General features: G+C 36.3%; 1 protein-coding gene across 5 annotated transcripts in view; it reads left to right on the forward strand.

Moving 5' to 3' along the window:
* Nucleotides 1-21,373, forward strand: part of Rbp6 (RNA-binding protein 6) — a 371,923-nt gene that overhangs the window by 225,292 nt on the left and 125,258 nt on the right. For all 5 annotated transcript variants that reach the window (XM_066391971.1, XM_066391972.1, XM_066391973.1 and 2 more), the window contains one exon: nucleotides 3,905-3,997. In XM_066391971.1, coding sequence (XP_066248068.1) covers nucleotides 3,905-3,997 — 93 coding nt within the window. The remainder of the gene's footprint in view (nucleotides 1-3,904; nucleotides 3,998-21,373) is intronic.

Below are 21,373 nucleotides of genomic sequence, written 5' to 3' on the forward strand. Positions count from 1 at the left end.
CTCAACACTTACATTCATTCTTTGAAGATTAATGAACCTTTCGTTAATTATTTATTTTATTTTATTATTTCATCACCAAAATCATCATTGTGACTGTCAGGCATGCTTTACCTTACCCATCGAGTATTGAATGCTTTTACGTAGTGTTACCTGGTTAATCAAAAGAGAAGACACCGCTCTCACTATGTATTAGTTCTCTACCATGGAAATGGAACTTAACAATAACTAACACAAGATACCCATCATACATATTTCAATTTTTATACCAATTTCTGACCTTTGAGAAAGTAACGGATCAATTTTGTATTCAGTTTCAATTGTGTTTTAAACTTGAGTTGCCTCTAAAGTGCATGCAATATCCGGGAGGGTTTCTCTTTCATCTCCTTCTTGCTGTGACAATATTTCACCGAAGAAAAGGGGCCCTTCAAGCCCTGCACATAGAAAAAGAAAAACAGTCTCCCGCACCATTTCCCGAATTTTGTTTCAATCTCGCGTGTTTTCTAGGGTGCCATTTGTGTAAATCACATTTGCTCGCTCCGGCCTCATCCCTTCAACATTTTTATTTCATTACGAATGTATTTCTTTTCATCGCACTCTTATTCAATAATAAATACCTCTTTCCGGCACAAACGTGGCTCTTTCCCTCTCTCTGTCTTCCTCTAATAATGTGTATTATGGCTGTTATTGCCAGTGAATTACTTCGGCGGATAGTCGAATACAGTTCGGGATTTCATGCGATTACTTTGCCATGTGAATTTGGAGACGGAAATTGAGGCACGTCTTCGATGGGACTTTTACGGAAATCGGTTTGGATGGCTTAGGTGTCCTTTTTTACTTACGAATATTGAACTAGTCAATTTCAACATTTCGAACATCTTATAAACCTAAAAATAGAGCTTAAGGCTTCATTTGAGTATTATTTAGTAACATCGCCTCTTTTACCTGTATTTACTAAATTTGTATCAATTTAATTAGCTGATCACACTTGAATCATTAATTTAAATGAAATTACGTTAAATTGAGGTTAAAAATATCTCTCTTTTATTGCGCTAGAACCGCCTCCAACAGTTTCTGATTGGCGGAGGTGTGGCTTCCATAATCCAAACAACATTTTTTTTCTTTAAATAATTCTTGTTACAAATACTTGTTCTTGATTTTATTAAATATTATTCACAAATCCTTTCTCATAAGTGAGGTTTTTATTCTGAGTGATTTGATTGTTTGACAGTACTGAAGTTGTAAGAGTGCAAGCTTCACAATTCTTCGTCACACGTTTCATAAAGGTCACTCCTCTTTCCATTGGTACCGCCCACGTTGTTGTCATGTTGCTGAGATCATCACCAGTCGCTCTACGCTTTCAGATTGACTGAGGCATGAGTCACAAAAATAAGCCACGAGTATCAAGGAAGGTCGATCGTTGAATTTACCATTTAGCAGTGCAATTAAGAAACCAAGAACAAGACTATTTTTATAGACCAATAGGAGACCTATCGGTCTCTGATTGGTCGATGAAGACCTAAACGTTCGTCAAGCAATTACGTTTCCTCTTACAGCTAGAGAAAAAAATCACACCTTTTCCGCACTGGATCTGCCCATTTCGCTTTCGGACTGGCTTGGTGTAGCTGTATAGTGGCCCTACCCCTCTTTATAACCAATCAGAAAAATCTCCAAATTTTTGCATTCCTACTACTCAGAAATCAGAGCTTCTAAATTTAGAATTGAGTAATCGTGCTTTGCTCTGTGTCCGCCCAGTATTGTTTGATTGACAAGGGCGTGTCTTGTAGAGATTCTTTGCTCTAAATAATTCACTGTTAATTAATTTTTACTGCCAATCCCAAAAATAATGAAAGTTGAAAGCTTGTGTTGACCTCTATACACCATTGACCACTCCCACAACACTCCTAGTGGGTAATGACTGCAGGCCTTCACCAGTCTCATCTCCCTACAATTCCTTTGACTGAGCTTGAACCAATTTCAGCCAAATCTGGCCTCAATTTTAAAACTGCAAACTTTTAATTCGCTCACATTCGGATATAAATTTCGAAATTTCTGCCCATGAGACCGGATTTAATTCCGAGCGATATTTTTCGCCCTCTTAATTTCTACCTTCGCTCCAGCTTGCTACCAAGATAAAAACTTTTTCCACTTAACTCGATAGCATTTTTCAAAGGGAGGAGTTTTCTAAATTCAGTGGCGCAGATTAGAATTCGTGCTTTATGACCCGCAATGTAGCCCGACATGATAGTTTTGAATTTGCTTTATTCTCCGGTCAAACATACATATAAAAAGGATTCGTAAGGGTTAAAACAAGCCGCTTTTCACACCCCGAACTTTGGCCGAGCTTATTCTGTTCCTTTTTTACGCTTTTGTTTATAGAAGAGGGTCGCAAAGGGCCTAACAGACGTGATCGACACTGACGTGTATTTTTAATGGGTCCTAAATAAATACAGGCCGGACAGTGATTTAATGTGATTGTGGGAGTTCAAATCTGTTGAAGCCTTAAAATAATAACTCTTATTTCCAGAAATCTTTCATTTGAGGAAGGGAACCTTCGATTCGGTCAGCCATTAATTTCCTAAATTTTTGATATTATCGGCTTTATCAATCCCCGACGTCAACCGAGTCTTAATAACACGGTCGCATTCGCCACAAAAATGTCCGTGGTCGATAAACTCGGGCAAAAAGGAACTTCTTTTCAAAAGTGTGTTATCATCACGCATGGACAATCCAGGAAAAATTAAAACCGACCTAACTACGAACGGAACAATAGAGAAGCCACAATTCTACCACGTAAAACATCATCGTTTAAATGGATTTACAGGAATTGTTGTTGGTTTTGGAGAAGCCCATTCTTTTATTCTAGAAAATATGTGTTGGGACCATGAGCACTTTACTCTAAAAATATTGTTTTATTCCTATATTGCCTTACAACACACACGAAAATTGGTTTTGCTAGCCCCGGCTTAGAATATTATGCAAATTAGAATCTTCAGAAATTGAAGAAGGGATGAATCATGTTAAGCAATTTCCTTGTTCCAAAGGATATGAGATTATGAATCTTATGATAATGCGCTTTCAAAATTAAAATGGAAAATGCAGACTGTTCTGTTAGATTTCCAACCATTCTGAAACGAGAATTAGTTAAAGTGTGGAGATGTGTAAAGCAGTGGAAGCGTAAACTTGGTGAAATTGCGGTTTTCATTATTGAATGGGAAATTTCCTACAATATATTCAAATTGCATTGAAATTCTTAATTATGTCGAGGAGAATGAAAACCATCTCAACAAAATTTTGTTCTGAAGCTCCGCCTAGCTGTCCTGGTGTAAATGGTGTACCAATTTTTTTAAATCCTTTTGAAATCCCTTTATTATTTCCCATACCATCACAAACTCAATCGAGTTTTAATTTGACAATAACTTCTGCAACTTATTCAATATCGTCGTGTTATAAAAAATGTCTGTTGCTCCTAATTAGGAAATTTTGTTCAGGTTGCTGCAATATTTCATGGGATAGTATCTGAAGGTTTCTATTATTTTTGAATACATTACAAAATTTGAAACTAGTTCTTACCATGTCCGTGAAAAATGTAACCTTTTCGATACCGTTTAAGTTGTCCCAAAAGAAATGTTTGAGAAGTTGCCTAAAAAAGTGAGCTTTGAAATTAGTACTGAGCAAAGAACTGCTGCAATTTTGATTAATCATATATTCGATCTCTATGCATTAGGTATAGACTGTTAATCCCGCTATTTTATATTATAAATATCTCTTGCAATCTTCCTGTTTTTCGTATCTACAACATGAGTGAAGTACATATTAAATAACAGGGTCTTCGGTTTACATTGTTATCCAATAAGTATTTCCCTAAATACCTACACCTGTATTAATATGATGAATTTTTTTTCAGATGGTAACCCGAACGAAAAAGATATTTGTGGGTGGCTTATCGGCCCCCACAACCCTCGAAGACGTCAAGAGTTACTTCGAACAATTCGGCCCGGTAAGTAATGCATTATTTATTCAATGCGCAGTCAACGCGTCACTTCGAAAGATTTTTCCAAAAGTGAAATAACCCCTAAATGTAGATCAACCCCCTCAATCGACCCAGAAAAATGTTCACACACTTTTCACCGAGATCTTAAATAATTAACTTTCAAAACGGAGGCCCGAATTTCCCGGTGATCCCTATCCAGGCTCCTCCATCATCCGGAAGGAAAGCATTTAGGGGGAGGGAGAGGTGAGGGAAGGATTATCCTAACGCTTAGAGGTTTGTTTCGACTCAATTTATCCTAATTAAGGAAAGGTTAATTATATTTCCTGTTTATTGTTGCGTTTAAAAGAGCTCCAAGGGAAAATGTGAAACGCAGGATTTTATAACACCCTTTTGTCTAACCGCTTCAGGCCCCCTTTCTCTCCCACTAATTTACTCTCATCTTTATACACAAGCTCGATTTAGCAAAGTCAAATTAGAGAGAAATATTGTTCACAACTCTAAGCCGAGATTAATTAGTATTCGACTTTCCTCGGCAAGTTGTAAAGAAAGACTTCTGAACAGCAAAAAATCCACGACTGAAACTTTTAAAAAGGAAACGTCCTGCCATTAGGCAAATTAATCGCATAACTTTGTATCCAATAAATAGCGAAGCCCTTCGTCATTCATAAACAGGGCCGTTTGTCAGATTTGAATTATTAGCTTTTGCCGGTTTCATGTTGAAATCCACAACGTTCCATACATTAACTTGATTTAGCTGTTGGAAATAGTTATTTCCGTGCAAGTAGCCACGTCAGAAGTCTGAAAATTCACTGAATCCTCATATTTTAATTATACAGTTTCTGTAATCAAAACTCAAATCCGCTCTCAATCAAAACAATCACGTTAAGCTTTCATTGGCCCTTCTCTTCGAGCTGAGCAGGGGGATGATTCCCTCAAATGTTTACTTCCATAATTCTGGGTTTAAGGACGGGAGCACAACACAGCTGGGAATTCTATATAAATATTTCCAACTTATACATGACTTTTCATACTAGAGGCGTTACGGAGTTTACCCAAGTTTTAACGATAAAGTTTAGTGTGTGAGGAAAGTTTTAGGGCACCTTTCGGGGGACCTGCCTCCCTTGAGTTCGATTTGCCTTTATTTTTATTCCTCCAGGTGTTTTGTCATTTGATTTCTATAACACACCTTCAAATTTTCTTTATTCGTGCACACATTGAGGACAAATTTTATACTATATAATGAGGACCAAAAGTCGGAGTGGGCCTTAATTGGCAAGTTTAAGGTTCTCTTATCGTAAGAATTAAAGCTGGACAGACAGGAACCGCCCAAGTTCCTACGAAAGACTGAGAGAGAAAAACAACTCTAGTTATCAAATGCGAGAAGTGTGGAAGTTAAAAACCGGGTTTGCTGCTTTCCTTTTTTATTTTGTTGGACTGAAGTAGGATGATAGTATACTCCATTTGTATTATAGTCGGAACTGGAATTGAAGGAGGAAACGGGAGAGGATAGAAATAAGGAGAATAGTTTAGACTGTGAACAACAGCCGGCTTCGGCAGAGTCAGCAGTTGTGCAACTGTCGTGCGGACTACTTTAGCAGAATGTACCTAGCCTCCACGGAATGTATCCGGTTTGATGGTGCCGACATTTCAATGTTAACCTATTCGGGTTAAATCCGCTAGAAAGTTGTCAGTTTTCCTGTAATTGCTGCAGAAAAATGCATTTTATCAAATTTCAACGGTGGCGAAATATGTTTTCGCCTTGGAAAAATAAGCCCATTCAGGTTTTACTCCGACATTAGAAAATTTAACTTAAAAACTTAATAACGAGAAACGTTTAAGACTCTCGGGCAACAAAACCTAAACTCTAGCGAGCATGTTTTGGAGAGAATTTAATCACCAAAGTGTACTAAAAGCTTTTTGCCGAAAGTATCGGGCAGGAAAACTTGGAGCCCTTGTGTCTAAAGGCCTAAATCACTCGGAAGGAGAATGGAGTCGGCCCAACGATTTTAATTAGTTTTGAAGTAGCGAGCCAATAAAGTATTACGCCCGTACGGGACGGAATTTCGGGCAGATACTCTCTTTGATGTTCCAGTTCAAGTTTCTATAATGTTAAACGCCCATATTTGCACTTGTTGCTTTCCTACACTTGTTTGCATATATATTAATTTGCCTTGGCTCATCTCTTTGGTTCTAGGCAAAGATGTTCAGTAAACAATAACTTGGCAAAGTCGAGCTTTTTGGACAAATTGGTTGGGCGTAAATCTTACAGGATGCAACGTAATAACTAAATTAGGGGAGGCATCATGAACATAAATAATGGCACTAATGCGCCTTAATGGGTTTGAGTAGAGCGTCGATATTGATAACGTGTAGTTTATGCACCAACTTATGGGCTATTTTTATATTTATGATCCAATTAAACTGGCTTGCAGGCAGAATTCTGTTCTAATAGTTCTGGGAAGTTTTAGCAGAATTTATGCTACAACCTAGCTAAATCATATCGAATTGAGTGTATTTTATTATGAAAAATTCAGAAAAAAAAGGAAATAGAGCATCATTAATTATTAGAAAACGCATTCTTAATTTATAAAGGAAATCATAAATTCTCATTAGTTACTTATCTTAAAATAAAGGCTGCTGGAAAAGGCGCTTTAAAGTGGAAACTTTGTTTATAATGGAAAATTTATTCATATTGATGATCATGTGTGTTGTATAAAAGCAGATGCTTAAACGTTTACCGGCTTCCGTATGAGTCTCCCACATTCACTGGCAGAGCTTCGAGTGCAATTTTGCCCCGATAATTGGGACAATAGTTATTTGCCTTATTCGATTTATAGCTCTTTAAACCCGCCTAAATCCGGCTAAACATTCGATAATTGGAACGTCACGTTAATCTGCAACGTGGTCCATACACCTATTGGCGTTTAAACCATTGTGCTTATTCAGGGTACATCAGTTTCTATAGAATCACTGCTTAGCGCTAGTAATGAGTGTTTGGCCGAATACTGATTTATTAAAGAAACTAATAGATAAACCCTCATTGTAAGCAATTAAAATGTTTTTTTTTTTGGTACAACGAGGGTAGTCATATGACTATCTAGATTTATTGTTAACGCACGTAGCATTGAATTTTTTTTCCTGTTTTTTTTCCTCTTTATGGGCAATTGATTCACAATATTTACTCACAAGCGATATTTAAAAGCTCCCGAAACAACTACTAGTCCGAATTAATTGAACAAAAATCATTGGGCTAATTGAACTTTCCCTTGCCTTGTTCAATGTCTCATTAATTTCCAAATGACCATCATGAACCTCTCTATGAGTCTCTGGTAGTACTTTATTAGCCTTGAACTATGAATGCACCAACTGCAGTCGCTGGTTTTTTGCATTATTAGTAGATTTCCAGTTACCATTCTGACATTACTATCACATTATATTTATTTTGACAGTCCTCTTATGTAGATCCAGTTATAATCTTTTTTCTCTATTACTTGAAATCCAAGCAGACTATCTTCCATGATATTGGCAACACAACCTTTCTGCTTGAACATTATTCTTCCTAGCATTAACTTAGCTTCATGGGCTTTCACAGAAAATCAAATACCCCTCCTTTTTCCGTTTCCAAGATCACTCTATGAGGAGGAGAAGTTAGTGCAACTGTGTTGTAGAACTTCAATGCCGATTATTTACTGTGGCTGGATCCAGTATCGATTTTCATTTCACAGGTCTTTAATCATTATGAGTGAGGCTTGATAATGTATAGCCAGTCCCCTTAAAGATGGCTATTCTTAGTTTACCTGACCCATAAAATGTTGTTGGCCAACAAAATTGCTCAACTTAAAGTTTTTTTTCTTTTTCTGTACATCTCTAGCGTTCAACCTCTTTTCTCTCCACTCTATTTTTCCTCTGTTGCCTTAGCAGTCCAAATTTAATATTTTAGACTTTCAGAATTCCTCTCCTAACGACGCTCCGTGATTCCTGTTCCCTTCTGGTTTTGATTGCTCTTATTTTCATTGACCTGATAGACTTCCGCTTGGAAAATTGCTTATCTAGCGAACTCGCAATGTAAATTAGGATACTTGCTTCATAGCCTTACATTTGAGTGCATAAGCTAATGCTTCATGTCAGGACTTACATTTCACCAATCTTACAATTTACTACGTTTCAATATCTTTACTTCCCCCAATAAATTATTGCAGAAGTATTCGCTTGAACCAAATCGTATTAACAAATGAAGCAATCTTCGAAATTTATTAGCTTTTCTTCAGCAAGAATCTGTAAATATAACCCATACCATTATATTTGATTTCTTTCCGTAATTTATCTTCCATCTTCTCGATTTTATCAACCGTATCTTGTCTGATATTGCTACCTATTTATTTATTGCTAATAAAATAGATGGTTATTTTATTTGCTAGGCGAATTGACAGCCCAATTTATATTCTTCAATTGGGCAAGTACCAACGCAAGAGAGTACTTATACATAATTCAAAACGAATTGAACTACTCCTTCTGGGAATGTCCTGAGAAAAACTAATTGAATACGAGATGAAGCAATTCTAGCCTCCGATGTCACATGATTTGACCCAACTGGACTATTTTTGTAGGGATTTTAAAACGAAACGTTTACAAACAAAGATCATTTCCTGACATCGACCGATTATGTGTGATACTGTATATTACCAAAAATATACGTTAACAAATATCAATAACGGAAATTGTGCGTATCTTGTTCGTGAGCTATTTATAAAGCATTCTAGAGCTTATAGATGATTGATCAGATAGATGGTTTCATTTCTGGTAGAGACAAATCTGAGGAGTTTTAGGATGATGTCCAAGAAATCTCATTCAGTGTTAATCATCATCATGCCAAATGGTTGATGACATTTGTTTCTCTCACAGATCATTAGTTTATTAATAATAATCCCAATGTACACATCCTCAGCTATAAAATTATTATCTCTGAACCAGATAATGGATTTAGCCTTGAAAAGGGGTCGTATTTGCTATCCTCATAAAAACGTCAATCCGAAGCTCGACTTTCCGGCAGATTAGTGCCGTAATGTAAGTAAACAAATCCCTTTTTGCTGTTCGTTCGACCTCTCTTTCAACAAAGCCGGAGGGTGCGTCCGCTCAATACCCATGACCCCACTTCTTCTTGTCAGTCTCTTGGTGCCCAATACAAATATATGCGTTCAGTAGGTCCGCTCTTACTCCAGTAAATGTTATTTCTGCCGAAAAACTTCATAAAAGTCAGAGCGCAGAAAAAAATTAAGTTCGCCTTTGTTGGGAAGCTTAAATCGTTGCCGTAAAGTTTCCATAAGTAGTTTCTTTTCGGGGCTAAAGTTGGAAGATATTATTTCCTGGGAATTATGACGTTAATCATAAAGATAAAAGTTCCCGGGTAATATCGTCTATTTATTGAGCGTTAAAGCGTTTTAGGTAAAAAGTTACTTTCATAAAGATTAGTTTTATCTAGCTTATTGGCAATTCCTATGGAACTTTAAGGCTTTCAGTAAAACAGTACTGTTCCAAATACACGTGAATTTCTTCAAAAATCGGTGGCATAATATCAATTAGACTTAGAGGGTACAACACCCCTCTATGAACGTGGCATTAGTCAAATTAATTTTCGTCCCAATCAACACGAAAACAACTTCAGTTAATAATTTCCGAGCCGACATGCAGATTGGCTGATGAAGCACGTTGCCAGATTGAAAAATAATTGGATGCAGGGGCTTTTCCGCCTATCAGCAAATTCGAAAGAGAGAAGAGCAAGTAGTGGAGTGGCTTTTGTTCTCAGAAGAGATGCCTTGTCACGTGCTGCGAGTCTCGAGTGGCCCCTCGAGGGCCCCATCTCCACGACCGCTAGTTTGCATTGTTTCTCGGTCGTCTTGAGTGAGGGAGCGCACTTCTTGTTTCGTTGTTATTGTTTTCAGCTGCTGCCATGATACTGCTAAGACCGGTTTCTAGTTTTTATCCACAAGTCGAATCCTGTCTTCGGAGTTTAGTAAAGGAAGTTGGTGGAAGTGATGAGGGACAGGAAAAACAAAACTTTTTTAATAATTATAAAACATTCTAGTCACTTAAATATGTACAGGATAATGATAGTTATTTATATAACAAGCACATTATATAAGTTATCCATTTAGCTCAACCATGAGGATCTCGGTAACCATAAAAGATGGAAAATCGATTAAATTGGGGAAAAGTTGCGCAGTTTGGAGTTAAAAAATATGCCGTTTCAAGCTTTGAAAATTTCCGATGACTTTCGGAGGTATTAAAAAAAACGATATATTTAAAAAACGTTTTTCTTTCTCCTTATCTTATTTGGCGAGATAATTCAAAATGATTGACACCTCATCACTGCAACTTTTCCTATTCTATAATGTGGCGATGTCATATTTAAAATGCGACGTTTCGATTTTTTGCAACTATCATCAACTTTTTTTGCTTTATGGGCGGCACTGGTGAATTCTGATAACCCTTTCTGTGCATTTTATTTTGGTTTTATTTCGTAGCGTCTGTGAATTGGTATGTTCTCGCAGTATCCGAGTAACTGAGAGCAATAAGGTAGTAGGTTCAGTTAGCAGGTTTGGAATAGCGAAAGGAATTCGTTTCTATTTCAAAAAGTAATACATATAATGTAAAGATCAGTGATAAAATGCTAACAAACCCTAAAACCAACACAAGCCGCCATGATGAATAAAGCCACCACTCATATTAAATTAATGAGTGTAAAATTAATCGATTCTTTACCACATTACATCAGTTTAAATTTACCGCCATTCGATCACAAAACAAGCTATTGTTTAAATCTTTACAGACACGGGACCAAAGGAAACTTTTCTTCTTTACATTGGAGCGCTAGTTACTATCATGAATAACAATAGTAACTTAAAAGTAATTTTATATAGAAAAGTTAGTGGAAAGTCCGTAAAAGGAATCGAGCGTTCATGTGAAAACACCTAAAGTTTCGACATGGATACCTGCATTTACCCAACCAGCAACGTTCAAAAATAGAAAAGTTTCTTGTGGATTAACGTAAATGTAGAGGAAAAGTTAGTGGCCAGTCTGTATGTGCGCATGTTCGTGAATATGCGCACATACAGTACTACCTTCTGCTCCATCTATGTTCATCCGCACAAATATTTTTCCTTTCTCAAATGTAGTTTTCCAGATAGAAATTTTAATATAAATAAAGGACAATTCATATTGTCGGTCTGGTCACGGTTAGTTCAGGTTAGGTCAAATATTATTGTAATTCATCGATTTAGATTCTCACACTTTATCTCATACAATTTTTTTATTATTGTGCTCTAATTACGCCTATGAAATTGAATTTGTAGGCAAAATCTTCGATCAAATTAAACGTTTTTTTTTCTCTAAAATATCGCCTAGGTATGTACAATAAAGTTGTGTAAATATACAAATTTTGTGGAAAATGTTTTTCCAGGGATCCAAATAAGACCGAGATCCCGGTACAGCCGGAACGGTTGCAAGCTACTGTTGTTAATAAGTATATAAGGGATGTTTAATGTTAGAGGTCGTATGAGGTCAAACCCAAATACACCACTGAATACTAAATTTGCCGATATAAATTAAAAATAACTAGCCATTTATATTTAAATAAGCAACGTAGTTTATTTAGTCCAATGGTAACATAATATTAAAGCTCATTAAAGCGGGAATTGGACTTTGGCGTGTGATAATATTTAAATACGGCCATTTTAATCGAAATTATATTAATTTCCATAATATTTGTCGGTTATAATATTCGAACCAAATGGAATTAACCAACTAGCGCTCAATATTTAATTTGGACAAACCAGATAAGGTACTTATAAATAATGAATTTTATTCAAATCTTTATATTGATACTTATGTACTATTGTACTTCCTCCGCACCGCCTTTGATCTTCTAGCGGATCCGGCTCTTTTGCTGACACAGATATAGAACTGGCGATTAAATCATTTTCATGTTGTTTCTTGTAGTCACTTTGTACCTGATATACAAGAACAGCGAAATTTCCTTTTCAGGCATACAAATCGCAAAATCGTTCTAGTAATTTAGTTTGCAAGCTGAATAATATTTCACGACTGTCGGTCGACGAAATTTAGAATTTAGAAGTGAAGTGAAGGGTTGTGAAGTACGTGGGAACGCGACCTTACTATCAACGGGGAAATAAATCACGGATCCTCTTAAAGACAGTCATGGTTTGAGATTAAAATCTCGAATTGGGTATTTGCCATGGTCTTGGGTCTTGAGTAAAATTTGAAAGGCGTGTGCGCGTACATGACTCTTCCATATTAACCTGACATTACTCGATTCATCGAACAGACTTACGGAGTCACTGATAAATGTTTTTCATTGACATTGCCTCAACAATCAGGATCAACCTATATTCTTTTGACATAATTTAGACAATGTGGTTAATGTAGAACGGTCGTGCTCCCACGCATCCGCCGGAGTTATTATGTCGTATTCAACTCCGTTGTGGAGGGAGTTAACCTCACTTTTTTGTTAATCTGCGTAAGCCCGTCTTCTCGTGTCTATCCTATAGACTCCTTTCAAAATCTCTAGTCTAGCACTCTTCTAAAAAATCTAAATTTTTGAGATCGTTGTCCTCATTGTGTGATAATGAACTTTATCGAAAACTGAACATGCGTTAATTAGCTGATAGCTATCGGTCGCGTATTGCAGCAGTCAGACTTTGCAAATGCTGCCACATAAGTATCTTCGCTATTTGTGACAATATGAAAGTAACGTCAATTACAGCTCGACATTGACCTTGACTTACTTGAAAAATTATTTTTATCAACTAATAAAGCTTCACAACGATTAAAATACAACGAAGTCTACTCGAGTCTGTTAAATATTGACCTAAAATCAGATCATCGGCTAACACACACGTGGAGAGGGACAAAATGGGGAATGAGGGTAGGAAATCGATCCAGCACGAAAAATCATCGAGTTTCTACTCAAAGGATACAATGGATGAGACGTTCAGTAATGGCGCTTTTCCGGCCACGTCAGTCTCTGATAGGGTTTCATTGGATGATAAATGCGGCCCGAAACTCATTATATGTTGCGACGGGGGCCCCAATTTATTACCTGGGTGTGTTTGCCACTTCTTTTAATGCTTTAGGGTCCGCTTTAATCTAAGTGAACCGACAAAAAGCGTCTTTGCCGGAATGTTTAATATGGCGAGAGACAAAAATTTCACGCCGTTTACCAACGTTCATTTTTCACTTTTCGAACGTTATTTCGCTCATTTGACGTACATTCTCCATGAAACTATAGTGGGTTTTAGTCATATTTCAGCAATCGCTGTTGGAATCCGGAGCAAGAGAATAGCGCATCCAAGTTTAGCAATAGTTTTCCAAACTTATCCCTTTTGTTTAGAATAAGCCAGTGTAAGTTGTCACGTTTTGTGTTGGACACTAATTGACACATTTTCTAAGAGACCTTAATGCATCTTTTTTTTTGTATTTTCATCATAATATGTGGAGGTATGACACACCTTTTTTTGGTTAATTTTTTTTGTCTATCTCAATTTAATTTATTTATTTGATTTAATAAACTGAATTCCAACCAAGTGTCTTTTACCATTTTTGTGTAATGAGAGATGATCGTAACCTCTCGAATGCATCACTTGCCAGTTTAGATAACTCTGTTTAAAGCATCGCTAACTTGGCGTCAATTCAATCAACTTCTTTCCATTTTAGATGCTGCTACACTACTTGCTCGCATGGACTTCAAAATGTTACCCATTCGTGGGCAATGGGCTGAAAATTGCATTACCCCCCCCCCCCCCCCCCCCTCACCCACTCTGGTGAAATAATGGAACTTTGCCACGTAAAGGGCTTTCAGTTATGATTCATTCCCTCACAATGACAAAAATCTGGCCCAAATGTTATCAACCAGATGCGTCATTGTTGTCGTGTGTCAAAATAGAAAGCCGGCCAGCTATAGGTCAAATCGATAGCGGGAGCGGCCCGAGTAAATAATAACTGCCTGTAAAACATTTATCTTGAGCACCTGCATGCCGGAAAACACATCTGGCGCCGCCACCGCCGCCTCCGTCACCACCGCCAAGGCCATAATGCCACCCCCGAGCTGCTGCTCGCTCGCTTTTGTTTCCCTTTTCTTTTCCTTCCCGCACTTCTTCGGTTCACTGGCTCCGACTAATTGCTTATTTATTGAAATATGTTTGCTTTTGGTTTTTAATCTACATCTTCATCATTTAAATTATGCGGTTCAATTTTATGAGCGATCGAAACCAATAAATCATAGCTGAGGTTTACCAGACATTTCTCTTGAGCTTGGATTAATTTGCTTGACGCGAACACAACTCTGGCAGTGTATTTTGTATACAGGGCAATATGTGAGTGACCTTTCTTGCGAGGTATAATTAATACTAATTAACATAATAACAATGAAGCTAGTTATTACGACGAGTTGTAAGACTTCAGGTTCATTTAGGTTACCTCATAATACAACTGAATTTCAAGCAAATTAGAAAACCAAGTAAATTTACAAACTATTTGCATATAAAGTTTATAAATTAATTACAATATTCTAGCATAATACACGTAGTTATTTATTGTATCAAGTGATAAGGTTATGGAAACTGAAATGTAAAGGGAGGTTACTACAATACTTACGGAACATAAGAAGCATGTTATGAATATTAGGCATGAATACACATTATAGGCAGGAGTGAAGATTATTTATAATGATGTCGTAAACAACGGATTTTAATACGTCAACGTATCAAAGTGATTCGACGCGAAAAACTGAATAATGTTTGAGGACTGTTACTCTCAAGGGCCTGGATCGCACTCTAGGGATTCGCGTGGGAAAACGGCTTTAGTAGAACCACTGAGAAGATAAATCCGTCTCAAAACTGGATCACATCCAGAATGATCAGATTTTTTTGTTTGTATGTTCTAAGTTAAGTATCGTCGGTAAATTTACATGGCTTTGGGGTAAATTTAAGAGCCGTCGATCATGGATACCATGGAGGGGCCATATCGATTTTACTCTAAGAGACACTCGATACCATATATGAAAGGTGCCTGGGAGAGCATATGTGTGTGGCACCGAGCGAAACAGTGATAGTTTCCTTTATAAGACGGGGAAAATTGGATCAATTAGGGCCACCGTCACTTTCGAGGAAGATCCTTCTATTTGCGACGGAGGCGAAATATATAGGTATAATCCTGGATAAGACGCTTACGTGGGACGCCACTTGGAAAAAATGTTCAACAAGGCGAAGCTATCCCTTTGGGCATGCAAACTCTATTGTAGTAAAAATTTGGGCATTAAACCCAAATTACTGCAACAGTAAAATGGCAAGGAAAGTCGTCCAGTAAGGAGTTGAATAGACCACAACGACGACTAGTCCACTCCACGGCATGCTCTCTTAAACTCACTGTGGAAAGTACAAGAGATATGTTAAACCTCGGTAGGCAATAATTGCCAGCCATCATAAGATTGTACATTATTAGACTGTGACACTACATATCTATGATCGGTCTAGTGGATAATGCTGATATAGACTGTGCCTGAAGAATGGGAAAACGGTTGGATGCACCTGAAGTGAAAGTCCAGCTATTGAAATACCAAGATTTCAGAAACTAGAAAGATTACAAGTCCGATCGTAAGACTAGCACAAAATTTTACTTAGCGAAATAGTTGACTTCCTTAGAAAATCGAATCTATTACGTAAAATGTAATAGATACTGAGGCATAATAGATATTCTGTATCACAGTACACGGGCAGTTCAGGCCTATTCTAGATAAATCTAATTTAATCTAATCTAAGAGCGTGAATTATAATCTTCGTTTGGAAATATGGATTACCAAACCGAGCGTTTCGTAGAATTAAATTCATGTTAACATTAAATAGGTCAGGTGAATAATTTACCACTTCCATGGGATTAAGAACGCAGAGCTGTAACTGTAGTAACGCTAGCATTCTGTGAGGTGTTATATAAACTGGAATAAACGGCTTGAGCGAGGCTATCTTGGTTTGAGAGATATGAATTAAAACTTGCAAAATCATTCACTTTGAAAAATAGAATAATGTTTATCATGTCGGCTTTTAACACCATAAAATGTACGCATAAAGCATAAAGGCCCGTGGGAATACGACTTTAGCAGCATTCATGGCAAGATGGTCTTTAAGAAAGCATGAGGTTCTAAATCGAATCATAATATAGGTGTGAAGCTTCTAAAACCTTGAATAGAGTAATTGTGATGAGTTTTGATTAGAAGTTACATTTGAGATAATCTACAGAAAAAAGTTTACATCAAGGATGTGGTTGTCTTCGTTGAAAATATATCCATTTTTAAACTTATCTGAAAAAAGAATTGAAATAAAATTGCTTATGATATGGAAGAACACGACTCGTCCACACTCTAAACTCTAACTAAAATTGAAAAGTTTTAAGTTGAATATCGATGGTAAATTTCCCCAAATAAAAAGAAAACTGTAATAAATTTTTTTCATGACACTGGCAAATAAAGTGATCAAACGGAAAAATTTAGCGGGTTTGTCTGGAACCGAACTCGGCATTCAAATAAAACCATTCAACTGTATCTCATGATTACATATGCGCTGTAAATCTCCATAATTCTATCCTATTGTGTTTTCAAATCACAAAGTTATCGATAGATAAAAAGGCATCTAAAACGCTTTCAATCAATTCCATGAAAAAAGCGAAACCGATGAAACATACAGACGACTAATTAAAATGGGAAAGGGATTAAGCGAGCGTATAAAGCGATTTTAATGTGTATCAAACTGGCTAAATTATATCACGGCAGCCGTATCGGACATGAAAACTATCACTATAACTGAAAGCGCATTCCAAAAACGGTTCCAATTTAATAGTGCCAGGGGACGCTAAAAGCTCTCCAACAACGCCGATATTCGCATATCGAAGCTCCAATATGATTATTGGCTTGTTAAGCGCCATTCGTTAGGTCCACATAGACTAAATGGCGATGATTATAAAGGACGCACTCGGCATCGAACGGATTACTGAATATTTCGAATGAATAGACCCAAACAGAAATCCAAGTCTTGGACAAACAGCTAGGACTTAACGTAGCCCCTGCACATGTCGGCTATTCTAATCCAGAAATCTGGATGCCTTGCACGTGTCGCGGTCGGCTACTAACTGCCGGACAGCTGACGTGGCGGCAATTTCCAACTTGATAATTTCTGCTTCCGTCCAGTCTTAAGGCCTGACACTGAATGGGGTTCCTAATTGCTGCAGAAATGCTTTCAGGGAGAAGTTTTCATAATTCCTGACCCACGTTAGTCTAAAACTTCACTTGCAAGTGGGTTTTTCATATGGAAATAAATTTCCATAGATTTACTCCTATGAAACCATAGGAAAGGCTTGCTTCTATCCATTTCCTCAAGGTTTCAAGAACTTGATTGTGACATTTTTAACTTGATAATTTAGATAAAAGTATCTTCGCTCTTTTGTGAAGTGCTGTCAACGGTTTAAAAAGTGAAGAATCTCATGCTCAATAAGCCACGGAAACAATTCACTTTTCTTTATATTCATTGTTATTCTGAGAATTAATGATATTTTTTTACTTGAAACCGGTTTTGAAGTTAGTTACAGTTAGTTCATGTTCAGGTTTAGAAATGCCTTTTCTCACTCATAAAACTCATTTCAGTCGCTATAATGTATTTTATTTTTGGTTCCTACCTTCTGCCGAAGTACAATTATTTCTGGCAACAAGCAATAATGCTCATTTGATTTCTCACTTTGAACATTCATACATTCTCTGCAACCGCAAACTAAACTCAAAGCGTAAACCTGCCCAAATCCGAACTCTATACCTTTTTTTACAACAAACCCGGAAACAAATTCTTTACAGGCGAAAATAAATCTCTCATATAAACCGAAACGAGCTACAAAAAGTCTGTAAATTATTAAGCTTGACTTCCAACAAGCAAAAATTCGCTCGTTTTAATAAACGAGGAATGAAATAAGAGCACCAAGTATCGAGGACCTGAAACAATAAAAAGTAACCATAAAGGTAATTATTTAATGCTGAATATAAATTTTGCTGATCATCGTATTCGAAATAAACTCATAAAAAGTGTTTGTCCCACATATTGAAATGAACCATTAAAATGGATGGAACTCGCCTCACATAAACTTAGGACCCGCAGTTTCCCTTACTTTCAGCCGAACTGTTTAATTAGTTTCGTAGTATAACTAGGCCGCAAAGTGCCACTTTTTGTTGCCTATCGACCAGTCGCCTTAGGCCCTTTCTTTTATAGCACCGTTCCGTTCTACGTCTTTGCCCTAAAATTAACTCACACAAAAGGCCTAAAATAAGTTCGAATATTCAAAGCCATTCAAATGAGTTTCCTCTTTTAGTAGCAAAGATTTATTGTTAAACCCAAATATAAACTTGCTCGTCATTCTGGACGCTTATGAGCATTGTAATAATCAAGGTGGATATTATTAGTATAGCGCTCGAGTTAAGCTTTTTAAGCTGCGTTTCTAATGTTTCAGAAGTTATAGTTAGGAGATAGAGAGAATAATTCAAAATTTTCTTTCGCAAGATTGACATAAATATGATATTATGTTAAAATATTCTCTATAATAAAATTTAATGATAATTTTTCTTCTCGTTATTCATATCGCACACTATTCTCACTTAGTTTTAACTGAGAATAGTGTGCAATTCCACCGCTCCAATACCCCGTACTTATGTGTGAGGTTTTATTCCCAAATAAAATGTAAAAAATATCCATTTCAAACGTATAAAACTTATTTGTAATGATTATTGGTTGACATAATGTATTTTCAGCTTTTACTTGATTGGTGGGAAAAAAGGTAATAAGAGGAGTTTGCTGTCATTTTGAAACTATCTGTTTTCATCCAGGAAATTATTTTTACATTTTTGTAGCCACGCAATCACCCAATAAACTACTTATATCTGAAACAAAAACAAACACATTTAAATGATTAAATGCTTTGTTGCCTTGAGTGACAAGGAATACGAATTTTTCATCATATGTGCGAATGAGACACGTATATTTTTGGCCGAGCTTCTTGAGGTGAATTCTCATGGGAGAAATAGATATTTTGGTCTAGTTTAACGCAAAGAAAAGATAGGAGAAATGACCGACCACACAGAGCATATAATAGAAAAAGCCATTTATTATGTGGTCAGATCGATGAGGGTGGGGAGTTGCATAATATTTTTAATTTCTATTTAAAAATAGTCACTGGTAATTACCATCAAATTCAGGGGCTACTTTTTATTAATATGGAAAAAATATTAAAAATCTCCACTTTAAATGCGCCATTGCTCACGGTTTTATTCACTAATGAATATTATGTCCATTTTAAAATAATTATGATTATTGAGTTTATATGAAAATGCGGCCTACGTCTCGCCAATTAAGCCATAACACTTACCTTTAGAACAGGCAAGTTAAACTTATGCTGAAAGTTATCTGAGAGACTAACATTCGAAGGCTGCCATGCGTGACTAAAGAGTTTCACGGAGATGCGCTTAAATGCTAAAATGTCTTTGTGAACTTAAGGCGGTTTGGATAAGCTCCTGTTAAGGAAGTTTAATGTGTTTAGAACGAGACGAGGCGGTTATAAATTCGCCTTTAGTGCGACTATATTTGTGAGGAAAGGACAGAATTAATGATCAAATTGATAAAATTATTCGCTGCATGTTCATTCGTTTGTGATAATTTGATTTGATATTACAATAGGGGATTTATATCGAATTCGTTTGTAAATTTAACGATTCATGTTAAATTTACAAAGTATTATTTGAGTCGAACAAAACAACTTTGTTTTCAATTTCTATAATGGATGTTCAGGTCATCGCTTGATTTTTTGCTTTGAAACCTGCATTAATGAGTTGAGACATCTCTATACACTACTAAACACCATGTTCTTTAAGCCTAAACATGTCGTGTTGCTTCAATCTCACATGTATTACTTAGATTAAATTTTCAAGAGTCTCTTCTATCTTCAAGAAATCTCTTATAATTTTACTTTTATTATGTAACTTGACTACCACAAAACTTATAAATCTCACTAGAACTTTAATGTCTCATATACTCCTTCGTGCGTCTAGATTTGCGGTCACTCTCATCATTATCTATGGGGTTTTTTCACTGTTTTAATGCATTTAGGAAGTTAGGGATTGCCTTCTTTTGCGTACTGAAAAGTACACTTTTCTGCACGCGAGTAAAAATAGCTTACCATTGATTTCTTTTTTTACAGGTAAGTCATTCGAGTGCTAGAACTAGCTTCGTTGACTGGTAAGATCTAGAGTTAAACATAGAATAGGCATAGGAATAGTCAGTCATTTGGGAGAGCTATGAGATCAAATTTATCACTTAATAATTGGTGATGATTGGAAAATACATAAATAAGATTGTGATGAATGACAGATATACAGCTTTTTTCAGATTTTTATTTGCGGTAAGTATCTCAGATCTTGTTTTAAAAAAGCTTTGGAATGCGTTATAGGCGTAAATTATAATATTTTAAAATTTAGAAGACTAAAGTAAGTCTTTAAATCCAGCGTCGAAGGTTGTAGCAAATCACAAAGGGATTGAAAATCACTCTCACACTTAAAAATCAGAATCTATTCAATAAAATTAGTTTGGTAAATATTTTCTCCAGTTTTATAATATAGAATTACTAGTTAGTATAGCACATACTTATTAAGAACTGTATAGCATCATCTATAAAATGCAACGGTATAATATATCATGTTATATATATCATGTTATGGGTGTATCTTAGTTCCGGTTAATGCAAAAAAACTTCTGGAGAAGTTTTTTCTCATTTAATGATGATTTAAATCACTGCAAATGACTTGCGATATCCCATCGTGTTGATTTTGAAAGAAAGAAATTCATTTGATAAATACTGCGCCATTCTCTTTACATCTACCATATCGAAATTGATGGGAATGAAGGGAGTAGGATTTTTTTTTATCACTGCAGAAGAATTGTGGAGGGCGATTCGCAGTAAGACACCTCGGTGGGTTACGAGTTAGGAATAATAAATTAGTGGGTAGAGGGAGAAATCTCAAAGAGAAAATCACTTATTATTTTTAGATTCTAGATTGTTATATTATGACTTCAATATCCTACTTAACAGCAATAAACCCTTGTATTTGCTTGTAGATTAATTTTCCCCACAACTTTCCACCATATGATTCACACTTTTCCCTCTATCGCCTACAATTCTCGCCCTAAAACCGAAACCTTATTACTTGATTCATGCATATTCATGCCGGCCTCAAACCTTAATACCCCGCGGCACAGTTCTAATATTATTATAATAACGGTGCATCAGTCT

Source organism: Euwallacea similis, chromosome 7 (genome assembly GCF_039881205.1).
Source record: "Euwallacea similis isolate ESF13 chromosome 7, ESF131.1, whole genome shotgun sequence".
Taxonomy (NCBI): domain Eukaryota; kingdom Metazoa; phylum Arthropoda; class Insecta; order Coleoptera; family Curculionidae; genus Euwallacea; species Euwallacea similis.